The sequence below is a fragment of the Haliotis rubra genome, unplaced genomic scaffold (assembly GCF_003918875.1).
Source record: "Haliotis rubra isolate DU_JTF1 unplaced genomic scaffold, ASM391887v1 Scf991, whole genome shotgun sequence".
NCBI lineage: Eukaryota > Metazoa > Mollusca > Gastropoda > Lepetellida > Haliotidae > Haliotis > Haliotis rubra.
The window spans coordinates 29,235-43,583 of record NW_025767736.1 but is presented as its reverse complement, the minus strand read 5'-3'; the positions used below and the strand labels follow the sequence as shown (position 1 = coordinate 43,583).

At 39.2% G+C, this 14,349-nt stretch overlaps 1 protein-coding gene across 1 annotated transcript; it reads left to right on the top strand.

The window, feature by feature from the left end:
* Positions 1-1,904: 1,904 nt before the first annotated feature.
* Positions 1,905-14,242, top strand: LOC124265750 (neo-calmodulin-like). The gene is made up of 5 exons (XM_046700573.1): positions 1,905-2,038; positions 7,465-7,510; positions 9,109-9,252; positions 11,050-11,304; positions 13,994-14,242. The coding sequence occupies exons 1-5, from the start codon at positions 2,036-2,038 to the stop codon at positions 14,026-14,028; spliced, it is 483 nt and encodes a 160-aa protein (XP_046556529.1). The 5' UTR covers positions 1,905-2,035; the 3' UTR covers positions 14,029-14,242.
* Positions 14,243-14,349: the final 107 nt, after the last annotated feature.

Here is a 14,349-nt window from a genome sequence, read left to right as displayed (position 1 = left end):
ACCTTACCGTACACTGTGATACTATTATTACACACCAGTATATCAACACACACCTTACCGTACACTGTGATACTATTATTACACACCAGTATATCAATACACACCTGACCGTACACTTTGATACTACCATTACACAGCAGTATATCAACACACACCTGACCGTACACTGTGATACTATCATTACACACCAGTATATCAATACACACCTTACCGTACACTGTGAAACTATCATTACACACCAGTATGTCAATACACACCTTACCGTACACTGTGATACTACCATTACACACCTGTATATCAACACACACCTTACCGTACACTGTGATACTATCATTACTCACAAGTATATTAATACACACCTTACCGTACACTGTGATCCTATCATTACACACCAGTAAATCAATACACACCTTACCGTACACTGTGATACTATTATTACACACCAGTATATCAATACACACCTTACCGTACACTGTGATACTATTATTACACACCAGTATATCAACACACACCTTACCGTACACTGTGATACTATCATTACACACCAGTATATCAATACACACCTTACCGTACACTTTGATACTATTATTACACACCAGTATATCAATACACACCTTACCGTACACTGTGATACTATTATAACACACCAGTATATGAACACACACCTTACCGTATACTGTGATACCATCATTACACACTAGTATGTCAATACACACCTTACCGTACACTGTGATACTATCATTGTATATCAATACACATTACACTGTGAACTATTATAACACACCAGTATATGAACACACACCTTACCGTATACTGTGATACCATCATTACACACCAGTATATCAATACACACCTTACCGTACACTGTGATACTATCATAACACACCAGTATATCAACACACACCTTACCGTATACTGTGATACTATCATTACACACCAGTATATCAATACACACCTTACCGTACACTGTGATACTATTATTACACACCAGTATATCAATACACACCTTACCGTACACTGTGATACTATTATAACACACCAGTATATGAACACACACCTTACCGTATACTGTGATACCATCATTACACACTGGTATGTCAATACACACCTTACCGTATACTGTGATAACTATCATTACACACCCACCTTACCGTATACTGTGATACTATCATTACACACCAGTATATCAATACACACCTTACCGTACACTGTGATACTACCATTACACACCAGTATATCAACACACACCTTACCGTACACTGTGATACTATCATTACACACCAGTATATCAACACACACCTTACCGTACACTGTGATACTATCATTACACACCAGTATGTCAATACACACCTTACCGTACACTGTGATACTATCATTACACACCAGTATATCAATACACACCTTACCGTACACTGTGATACTATTATTACACACCAGTATATCAACACACACCTTACCGTACACTGTGATACTATCATTACACACCAGTATATCAACACACACCTTACCGTACACTGTGATACTATCATTACACACCAGTATATCAACACACACCTTACCGTACACTGTGATACTATCATTACACACCAGTATATCAACACACACCTTACCGTATACTGTATAAGATATAGGTATATCAACACAGACCATCCTTATCTTTTCATGCTCAACCAGTATATGACAACACAAATTCCTTATTATTATGATTACATACAGACATTTTAATATTTCCGTGATTTTGTGTATATTCAGACATACCTGTATTCAAATTTCAGTTATCCACTCGTGTGGAACCTATATTCGCCCTACTATTATAGTTAGACACAAGCCATGGTATACACGTATAGCCGTGGAAGTCTCACTAACAGCGTTCGGTCAAACTGTCAGATTGAAACATGGCAACTGGTCGGGGGTCAAGGTGAAGGCTGTTGTGAAGCTGATGAATGCTTGCTGACATGACCACGCTTGGTAAACACGCGGGAATCTCCACGCGTTGGTGAGCACATATCGATCACCCGGGGTGGAAGACTCAGACATGGTAAGTGGACTATTTTACCCTCGGTTATCTACTGCTGGTGTGGCTGTATTATCACTGCTTCCATGTGCTGTTCATTATGATAGAAAAACATCACAGTATAAAGAAATATATAGCCCCCACTTGGAGTCGATATTTCCGTTTTATAAAGTAGCTCTCCTGTATTTGTTTGTATTCACATAGTGATCTACTTATACGTGCCTTATGTTACCAGTGGCTATGTTTGAAAACTGAACAAATATACATCTAGAGCGTGGCCGCCAGAGACAGGGGAAAACCACTGGCTGGTAACGACACAACACAAGACATGTGGAGACACGAACCTGTGTGTCAGCGTGGCGACACACCTAAATGTATTGATCGCACATCTGAATAGACCAGCGGTAGATTCACTGCAACAAGGAGGGCGCCAACTTATATTACAATAGAAGAGAGTAAGCCATGCTGATATACAGTTACAAGGGAGGGTACATGTCACATGTTTATAATAAATAGTGTTTACAAGGGAGCTACATGTTTTATGTGTATACTATTTACAAGGGAGGTACACGTTCTATGTGTATACTATTTACAAGGGAAGGTACATGTTCTATGTGTATACTATTTACAAGGGAGGTACACGTTCTATGTGTATACTATTTACATGGGAATTAAGGTACACGTTCTATGTGTATACTATTTGCATGGGAATGAAGGCACACGTTCTATGTGTATACTATTTACATGGGAATAAAGGCACACGTTCTATGTGTATACTATGTATTAGGGAAGGTACACGTTCTATGTGTATACTATTTACAAGGGAGGTACACGTTCTATGTGTATACTATGTACAAGGGAGGTACACGTTCTATGTGTATACTATTTACATGGGAAGTTACATGTTCTATGTGTATACTATTTGCAAGGGAAGGTACACGTTCTATGTGTATACTATGTACAAGGGAAGGTACACGTTCTATGTGTATACTATTTACATGGGAATGAAGGCACACGTTCTATGTGTATACTATTTACAAGGGAAGGTACACGTTCTATGTGTATACTATTTACATGGGAATAAAGGCACACGTTCTATGTGTATACTATGTATTAGGGAAGGTACACATTCTATGTGTATACTATTTACAAGGGAAGGTACACGCTCTATGTGTATACTATTTACAAGTGAGGGTACACGTTCTATGTGTATACTATGTACAAGGGAAGGTATACGTTCTATGTGTATACTATTTGCAAGGGAAGGTACATGTTCTATGTGTATACTATTTACAAGTGAGGGTACACGTCTCTATGTGTATACCATTTTACATGGAGGCCACTGCCATTCCACTATCATCGTCCCATGTGACATACCATTTACAAGGGAGGCATACGTCCTATGTGGTATACATATTTACACAGGAATATGTGGTGACGTTCCATGTGTGTATACATACTATGCCAATATGGAAGGCAACACGTTCTATGTGTATACTATTTACAAGGAAGGTATAGTCTCCATGTGTATTACATTTACAAGGAATGAATTACACGTTCCATGTGTATACTATTCATAGGGAAGGTACAATTATGTTTACATACATGGAGGTACACAATGTGTGGAATGGTATACGCTCTATTTACCATGGAGGAATACACGCTCTATGGAACAGTACACATGTACAAGGTATACACGTTCTATGTGTATACCATGGTACAAGGGAAGGCACACGTTCCACTTATGTATACCCATTTACATGGGAAGGTACACGTTCTATGTGTATACTATTTACAATGGAAGGTACACACGTTCTATGTGTATACATATGTTACTTAGGGAAGGTACACGTTCTATGTGTATACTATTTACAAGGGAAGGTACCACGTTCTATGTGTATACTCATTTTACAAGGGAAGGTACACGTTCTATGTGTATAATATGTTTACGATGAAGGAGGGGTACGTTCTGTATGTGTATACCATGTTTCAAGGAGGTACACGTTCTATGTGTATAACCATTTACAAGGGAAGTACACGTTCTATGTGTATATTACTATGTACAAGGAAGGTACCCCATGCATAACACAGTTCTGGGAATGAAGGTACATACTATGTGCATACAGGGAAGGTACACGTTATACTGTATACTATCAGTACATATGGGAAGTTAGTACGTTCTATGTGTATGCCTATTTACATGGTATAGATATGGAAGGTACGAATAACTATGGATACTATTTACATGGGAATAAAGGCACGCGTTCTATGTGTATACTATGTATTAGGGAAGGTACACGTTCTATGTGTATACTATTTACATGGGAAGGTACACGCTCTATGTGTATACTATTTACAAGTGAGGGTAGACGTTCTATGTGTATACTATGTACAAGGGAAGGTATACGTTCTATGTGTATACTATTTACAAGGGAAGGTACATGTTCTATGTGTATACTATTTACAAGTGAGGGTACACGTTCTATGTGTATACTATCTACAAGGGAGGTACACGCTCTATGTGTATACTATGTACAAGGGAAGGTACACGTTCTATGTGTATACTGTTTACAAGGGAGGTACACGCTCTATGTGTATACTATTTACATGGGAATTAAGGTACACGTTCTATGTGTATACATACTATTTACAAGGGAAGGTACACGTTCTATGTGTATACTATTTACAAGGGAAGGTATACGTTCTATGTGTATACTGTTTACAAGGGAAGGTACACGTTCTATGTGTATACTATGTACAAGGGAAGGTACACGTTTATGTTTATACTGTTTACAAGGGAAGGTATACGTTCTATGTGTATACTATTTACAAGGGAAAGTACACGTTCTATGTGTATACTATGTACAAGGGAAGGTACACGTTCTATGTGTATACTATGTTCAAGGGAAGGTACACGTTCTATGTGTATACTGTTTACATGGGAAGGTATACGTTCTATGTGTATACTATTTACAAGGGAAGGTACACGTTCTCTGTGTATACTATGTACAAGGGAAGGTACACGTTCTATGTGTATACTATGTTCAAGGGAAGGTACACGTTCTATGTGTATACTGTTTACATGGGAAGGTATACGTTCTATGTGTATACTATTTACAAGGGAAGGTACACGTTCTATGTGTATACTGTTTACAAGGGAGGGTACACGTTCTATGTGTATACTATGTTCAAGGGAAGGTACACGTTCTATGTGTATACTGTTTACAAGGGAGGGTATACGTTCTATGTGTATACTATTTACAAGGGAAGGCACAAGTTCTATGTGTATACTATGTACAAAGGAAGGTACACGTTCTATGTGTATACTGTTAACAAGGAAAGGTACACATTCTATGTGTATACTATTAACATGGGAATTAAGGTACACGTTCTATGTGTATACATACTATTTACAAGGGAAGGTGCACGTTCTATGTGTATACTATTTACATGGGAAGTTATACGTTCTATGTGTATACTGTTTACAAGGGAAGGTACACGTTCTATGTGTATACTATTTACAAGGGAAGGTACACGTTCTATGTGTATACTGTTTACAAGGGAAGGTATACGTTCTATGTGTATACTATTTACAAGGGAAGGTACACGTTCTATGTGTATACTATGTACAAGGGAGGTACACGTTCTATGTGTATACTGTTTACAAGGGAAGGAACACGTTCTATGTGTATACTTTTTACAAGGGAAGGTACACGTTCTATGTGTATACTATGTACAAGGGAGGGTACACGTTCTATATGTATACTGTTTACATGGGAAGGTATACGTTCTATGTGTATACTATTTACAAGGGAAGGTACACGTTCTATGTGTATACTGTTTACAAGGGAGGGTACACGTTCTATGTGTATACTATGTTCAAGGGAAGGTACACGTTCTATGTGTATACTTTACAAGGGAGGGTATACGTTCTATGTGTATACTATTTACAAGGGAAGGCACAAGTTCTATGTGTATACTATGTACAAGGGAAGGTACACGTTCTATGTGTATACTGTTAACAAGGGAAGGTACACATTCTATGTGTATACTCTTAACATGGGAATTAAGGTACACGTTCTATGTGTATACATACTATTTACAAGGGAAGGTGCACGTTCTATGTGTATACTATTTACATGGGAAGGTATACGTTCTATGTGTATACTGTTTACAAGGGAAGGTACACGTTCTATGTGTATACTATTTACAAGGGAAGGTACACGTTCTATGTGTATACTGTTTACAAGGGAAGGTATACGTTCTATGTGTATACTATTTACAAGGGAAGGTACACGTTCTATGTGTATACTATGTACAAGGGGTATGTGGTATATGTACGTTCTATGTGTATTCTATTTACAAGGGAAGGTATACGTTCTATGTGTATACTGTTTACAAGGGAAGGAACACGTTCTATGTGTATACTATTTACAAGGGAGGTACACGTTCTATGTGTATACTATGTACAAGGGAAGGTACACCTTCTGTGTGTATACTGTTTACAAGGGAAGGTATACGTTCTATGTGTATACTATTTACAAGGGAAGGTACACGTTCTATGTGTGTGCTATGTACAAGGGAATATACACGTTGTATGTGTATACTGTTTACAAGGGAAGGTACACATTCTATGTGTATACTATTAACATGGGGATTAAGGCACACGTTCTATGTGTATACTATGTACAAGGGAAGGTACACGTTCTATGTGTATACTGTTTTCAAGGGAAGGTACACATTCTATGTGCATACTGTTTAGAAGGGAGGCTCCACATTTTCTCTGTGCACGCTAACGCCGACTGAAGTCACACTGTTTCTTCCCTTGTGTCTTACTTAACCAAGTGCATTTTTCGATAACAAGATCGGTTTCTTGATTTAATTACAAAGGAAGAAGGGTATACCTCGATACAAAAAGGCACACATCATTTGGGTATACCTCGATACGAGAAGGGCACTAGTCATTTGGGCATACCTCAACACAATAAGGGCACGCATCATTTGGGTATACCTCAATACATGAAGGGCACACGTCATTTTGGTATACCTCAATACAAGAAGGGCACTCGTCTTTTGGGTATATCTGAATATATGAAGTACACACGTCATTTGGGTATACCTCAATACAAGAAGGGCACGCGTCATTTGGGTATACCTCAATACATAAAGGGCACACGTCATTTGAGTATATTTCGATACAAGAAGGGCACATGTCATTTAGATATACCTCAATACAAGAAGGGCAGATGCCATTTGGGTATGCCTCAAATCCATAAGGGCACATGCCATTTGGGTACACGTGGACACACGTAGGTCTGCGTTAATACCAGGTTGGTACAATGTATAAATTTAAGTGAGAAAGGAATAGGCTCTAATCGTGGAATAAAATAATAGACTATTGACCTACATTGATCGTATGATATGTAACTACATGCGGTTACTTGTTGTAGGATGAAAATCAGTTGAGACAGTCGGAGGAATCAGCGCAAGATGAAGGTAATACAAACACCTATCAGTTCTAGCGACGCACTACGGTTACTAAGAACTGTAGAATCGGTAGCTGAGTGGGTTAGGCGGCTGACTTTGTGTGCTGGCGATTAGGTGCCTAACTCTCAGGGTTTGAGTTCGAATCCCGGATGGGGCTCAACTCAAAAAGTACTAGAATTTGTACTTTACAAAGGAAGTGTTATCCCAAATATAACATATGTTACATTTGACCACTTTCTAAATGGCATTGTGTAATCATGTTTCTTCATAACTAATTACTCAACTGATGAGTAACTTTTTTTAGGGCATAAATCACAGAGTAGGTCTGATATTTTGATTATGATCAGTGTTTCATTGAGTATTATATGTTTAGTAGTTTTCGAGTTAGAGTGCAATTCATTGGTCCGTTTTTGAGCGAAACGGACTCTAATTACGCTACTGACTGTAAGACCCATGACGTGTTTCTTCATAACTAGTTACTCTATTGACTGTTGCTCCTATAACTTGTTTCTTCATCTGTAATTACTCTACTAATTGTTACACCCATGACATGTTTCTTCATCACTATTTGCTAAAACCATACTCACTCACACATCACTAATTACTCTACTGACTGTTGCACCAATAACTTGGCGTGAGAAATCGCTAACAACGCTTGCAGGATGTGGCCTGGCATTTTCACCCATGACAACTGGCCTTGTGTTTAGAGATGATCATCAAAATAGCGTACAAAAACCCTTCCTAGGTTGTCAGTGATCAGGTCTTCGAGCGGCATTTAGACCCATAAAGCTGACTGTTTGTGTAAGTCAACTAGTGTTTTGAGGAACAGGATGTTTCGGACTATATTCGTATTCTTGCAAACGGTGAACGATCAAAAAGAAGCTGACATTCATCAATTCTAGCCCTGATATCAGTGATGTTCCGTTGTTCATTCAGATTTCTTCTGACCCTCACAAGGTCAAGTTTACAATCATGTGAGAGGCACCCCACAGCATCAATAACCCCCTGCCAAACAGTATTTGCTCCAAGATATTCCGTATGTTGTGTTTCTGCGGCGCCATACACGAGCTCGGCCATCAGTCATTAATAACAAAAGTCAACTTTCGCCCGACCGCTGGACCCTTCCCAATGACCTCAAAGCTAAGCGCTGCTTTGTGTTCTAGGGAAAACAACGGACGTCTGATAGATCTATAGATCGGACTGTTCTGAAGGACAAAGGGAGAAGGATGAGGACTATTTTCATGGATATACAACTTCTATATTCTGTATAGGCGACGATTCGACATACATTCAAATGTCGCTCTCAAGCAAGTGATGTCACATAAAAATGGTCCTCATACTTCATCTACCCAACTTCAATCACTGACTGATGTGAATGGATGAAGTCTGGTGATTCTGAGAAGTGGTCACATATTATTATAATGCCGGCTACACGGATTAAACGTTATGGTCGCCTTTGATCGCAGCACGATCTAAACTGAATGTACGGTGTGCACGAAGGGTGAAAATAGTCCTACAATTCAAACATAATGATGATGTGAATACACAATACGTTTGTCGATGTTTATATTCGTGTGTGTTTAGTCTGCTATATGGTCTTATTGCAGTTTGGAGACGCGCCTTTCAGATGTTTGATAAGGACAACGACGGCACCATCTCACTCCATGAACTGGGAAGCGTGCTCAGAAGCCTCAACTACAATCCAACCCAGAAACACGTGTCTGAGGCTGCAAAGAGGTTGGACAGAGATGGTGAGTTCGAGTAAAGTACGGGGACAGCGCCACTCGTGTTAAGCTATGAGAGACATATACAAGCAGACATTTATATATATATATATACCTGGTCGCAAAAATAAGGGAACCCTAACAATTATATTTTCTGATTTGATATGACAGTGTGGGTTTTCGTCTCAACTCATCTAAAATCTAAAACCTGAACTCCAAGCTCAGAGCAATTAAAAACACTGACTTCTGCTTTGGCGGAACACAACTTGTAGTGCTAAAGCCCTAAACGAAGCAAGTCTAGATTTCCCCAGATTCTGAATCTCTGGTCTCTCTAGGGCTCTTTTTCAATTTAAATGGGCTTGTTTGTTAATATCAAAATTATATATATTCAGAGACTAAGCCTTAGTCTAGAAGCACGTGTACAAGTGCTGACAAAGTTATTGATTCATTTAGCTGTGCTGTGCCGTCTCCACCCTTTCTCGCACATCTGGCTGTTCCTCTCTTTGCACCCCTCCCTCGTAACAATAGTGAACTGTGTCAAAATATTGATGATAACAAACGTTTTATTATTAGGACCTAAACTCTGCGAAAACATAAAAACTGCTCAATATCCGCAAATAGGAAAAGGCACCACTTTTGGGTATGTCTCAATTATCTGCTAAGTTCTGTTGAAAGATACTGAACGGTTTTCGAGTTGTGCTCCTGAAACGAAGGTCACCCCTCCCTTTTGAGTCCAAGTTCAAATCGTTTCCATGGAAACCAAGAAAAATAATAATGACAAAAATATGTGTAAACAGCAAAAGGAAGGCACGACTTTAGGTTCTGTTTGATATATGTACCAACTTATGTTGAAATATATGGAACAGCAAGAGTTCTGCCCCGGAAACAAAATGAGTACGGGTGGACGGAATGTTGAAAAGTGAAAAGTGAAAATAAGGTGAAAATGCACATGTCTTTTGACAAAGAGTTCGCCAACACAACAACAGTCTTTAGTACTTCCACTTTTGACTTATACCATACGTTCCCGAATTATTTGAGGGGAACAATTGACTAGACTTGGCATATGTTTATGACGAGTGCCACCAATGGGGCTGGATATCGAACACCTGATATCATAATAAATTTCATAATGGTTCATGAACACATGCTCTGTCATCGTTGCGGATGGTGACAATCACTTGATTGTCTAGTTCAGACCAAATTTGTTTACAAACAACATCATACAGCTGTAATACTGCTGAAAAAATATCTGCTCACAATTGTACAATCGACTCTGCGTTTTGCAGATATTTCTTATGAATGTGGAAAAGATTTCGTCGCTTCTATTTCTAGATGTCCAAAATAGGCTATAGTTGACAGGTAGTCACTTGGAAACAAGTAACATGTAAGAGAACTTAATTATTCGTTGAACTTACGTGTAGATAACTTCTCCACGTCTTTGGTGGGAGCTCTAGTTCAACAGATCTTGCCACTGCCACCATCTTGTGTTCATCCATGTGTATCATAGATAGGCGAACATCGGTTTCCTGAAAGATATGTGCTAATCAATAGAAACGTTACCCAACTTTTCATTCGATCAAGAGTCGGTTCACCAGATATAATGAAGACTATAGAAATAATGCAACCATTAGCCAGTGTCATTTGCAGGAGTTTCATTTGCATGTGATGCCTTTAGTCACTGATGAGTCAAATTTGGGAAATGTCTTCCTCATGTTTTCCTAATGTCTTCCTCAACATATTTTTTACTTAATATTGGTCCTTAATATTGTAACGCGGCGTAAATCTAAACTCACTCACTCACTTAATATTTTAACTGTGACGTAGGCAATGGCAAGTGCGACTTCGAGGACTTCCGGTCGTTCATGAAGGAAACCAAGCAGAGCTTACCTCACAAGGAGGACTTCCAAGACGTGATGCTGCGAGCGTTCAAGACGTTCGACAGGGACGGGAACAAGTTCATCGACAGGAAGGAGATCCAGGGTGTACTCACCAGCCTGGGGGAATGTCTCTCTGAGGCAGAGCTGGACTACATGATGAAATACGCTGATCTCAATGGAGATGGCAAGATCGACTATGAGGGTGAATACAGGTTTACCATATGTTGTCACTGTTTTGCCAGGTGCTGTTGGACAGTATATATGAGTCTTTTTCTCTGACCCGGTATTTATGAACATGTTTACCCGACCCTGCCATTATGAGCCTGTGTTCTCTGACTCAGTATTTATGGGTCTGTTTCTCCCACCATGTCGGTATGAACCTAATTACCTGTTTCTGTTACCTTGTGTCTGTGAGTTTATTATTGTGAACCGTTACCCCATATCTGGTATTATGTTACCTTGGGCCAGGTTACAGAATATATGTGTGTTGGTTATAGAGTAGATGTGTGTTGGTTACTGGGTTGAAGTGTGTTAGTTACAGAGTGTTGTTACAGAGTAGATGTGTGTTGGTTACAGAGTAGATGTGTGTTGGTTACAGAGTAGATGTGTGTTGGTTACAGAGTACATGTGTGTTGTTACAGAGTAGATGTGTTGTTACAGAGTAGATTTGTTGGCTACAGAGTAGATGTGTGTTGTTACAGAGTAGATGTGCGTTGTTACAGAGTAGATTTGTGATGGTTACAGAGTAGATGTGTGTTGGTTACTGGGTTGAAGTGTGTTAGTTACAGAGTACTGTGTGTTTGTTACAGAGTAGATGTGAGTTGGTTACAGAGTAGATGTGTGTTGGTTACAGGGTAGATGTGTGTTTGTTACAGAGTACATGTGTGTTTGTTACAGAGTAGATGTGTGTTGTTACAGAGTAGATGTGTGTTGTTACAGAGTAGAGGTGTGTTTGTTACAGAGTAGATGTATGTTTGTTACAGAGTAGATGTGTGTTGTTACAGAGTAGATGTGTGTTGTTACAGAGTAGATGTGTCTTGGTTACAGAGTAGATGTGTGTTGTTACAGAGTAGATGTGTGTTGGTTACAGAGTAGATGTATGTTGTTACAGAGTAGATGTGGTTACACAGATGTGTTGGTACAGATGTGTTGGTTACAGAGTAGATGTGTGTTGGTTACAGAGTAGATGTGTTGGTTACAGAGTAGATGTGTGTTGGTTACAGAGTAGATGTGTGTTGGTTACAGTGTAGATGTGTGTTGATTAGAGAGTAGATGTGTGTTGGTTACAGAGTAGATGTGTGTTGTTTACGGAGTATATGTGTGTTGGTTTCAGAGTAGATGTATGTTGTTACAGAGTAGATGTGTGTGGTTACAGAGTAGATGTGTGTTGTTACAGAGTAGATGTGCGTTGTTACAGAGTAGATGTATGTTGTTACAGAGTAGATTTGTGTTGTTACAGAGTAGATGTGTATTAGTTACAGAGCAGATGTGTGTTGGTTACAGAGTAGATGTGTGTTGTTACAGAGTAGATGTGTGTTGTTTCAGAGTAGATGTGTGTTGTTACAGACTAGATGAATGTTGGTTACAAAGTAGATGTGTTTGTTACAGAGTAGATGTGTGTTGTTGCAGAGTAATGTGTATTAGTTACAGAGTAGATGTGTGTTGGTTACAGAGTAAATGTGCGTTGGTTACAGAGTAGATTTGTGTTGGTTAGAGAGTAGATGTGTGTTGGTTACCGAGTAGATGTGTTGGTTACCGAGTAGATGTGTGTTGATTAATGAGTAGATGTGTGTTGTTTCAGAGTAGATGTGTGTTGTTACAGAGTAGATGAATGTTGGTTACAGAGTAGATGTGTTTGTTACAGAGTAGATGTGTGTTGTTGCAGAGTAATGTGTATTAGTTACAGAGTAGATGTGTGTTGTTACCGAGTAGATGTGTTGGTTACCGAGTAGATTTGTGTTGGTTAGAGAGTAGATGTATGTTGTTACAGAGTAGATGTATGTTGTTACAGAGTAGATGTGTGTTGATTAGGGAGTAGATGTGTGTTGGTAAGATAGGTTGGGTTTGTGTGTTTGTTGTGTAATAGTAGTGGTGTATTGTTTGTAACGCAAGGCAGGTATCTTGATGAAGGAGTAGGGATGCTAGCAGTGTTTGTTGTGTAATAGTAGTGGTGTATTGTTTGTAACGCAAGGCAGGTATCTTGATGAAGGAGTAGGGATATCTTGATGAAGGAGTAGGGATGCCAGCAGTGTTTGTTGTGTAATAGTAGTGGTGTATTGTTTGTAACGCAAGGCAGGTATCTTGATGAAGGAGTAGGGATGCTAGCAGTGTTTGTTGTGTAATAGTAGTGGTGTATTGTTTGTAACACAAGGCGGGTATCTTGATGAAGGAGTAGGGATGCTAGCAGTGTTTGTGCGCCTCCAGTTTGGATGGGATTAATGTGAAAATTGCAAACTAATATCGTAGGATAACCTTGACACAAATAGGGGAATTTTTGATTGGCTTGGTGTGCGCATGTCATCAGATACAATAGTGTGCTCAAGGTGTACATAGGTGTGGAGATAGACAACTGTCTGGTATCAATTTCAATACCGGATATATATATGTTTGGAAATAATGAAACTGATTTTCAATGGAAAAAATGTACAGAATTACCTGGAGTAGAGATAATGTTTAGGTATAGTTACATATCGATTATTATTGTCTCAGTGTTCACAGTGCTCTTAAATTTGTCTTGCCTTTTGACTTAATGATTATTATTGCCACAGTACTCTTTAATCTGTCTTGCGTCTTTACATAACCAAATGTTATTGTCGCAGTGCTCTTTCATCTGTCTTGTGATTTTACTTAATGATTATTATTGTTACAGTGCTCTTTAATCTGAATTTCAGAGTTTGTCAACTTGTGCCTCCAACCTTGCTTATAGTATCTCTGATACACGAGAAACAGCTCGTTCCTGTAGCGGAACATTGTCGACAAGATCCTCGCCACTCCGTCATTCACTCCGAAAGCCCCCGCAGTACCACGTGTATTCCTTATACCAAGACATCTCCAACAGTTAAATCTGCAAGTTTATGCACTCATTACCATTAGTTTAGACATGACCACTCTCTTCTACTGTGGTGGACCATCAAGGAAAATAGGCACCAGCAGTCGTCAAGACCCCAAGTACCAATCACGGACAACATCCACCAGCAGTCGTCAAGTTCCCACGTACCAATCACGGACAACAGCCGCCAGCAGTCGT

Excerpts from the sequence above, each read along its gene's own strand:
- LOC124265750 (XM_046700573.1), top strand. Across the intron at positions 7,511-9,108 it reads GGAATCAGCGCAAGATGAAG|TTTGGAGACGCGCCTTTCAG; the intron begins GTAATACAAACA and ends GTCTTATTGCAG. Across the intron at positions 11,305-13,993 it reads TGGCAAGATCGACTATGAGG|AGTTTGTCAACTTGTGCCTC; the intron begins GTGAATACAGGT and ends TCTGAATTTCAG.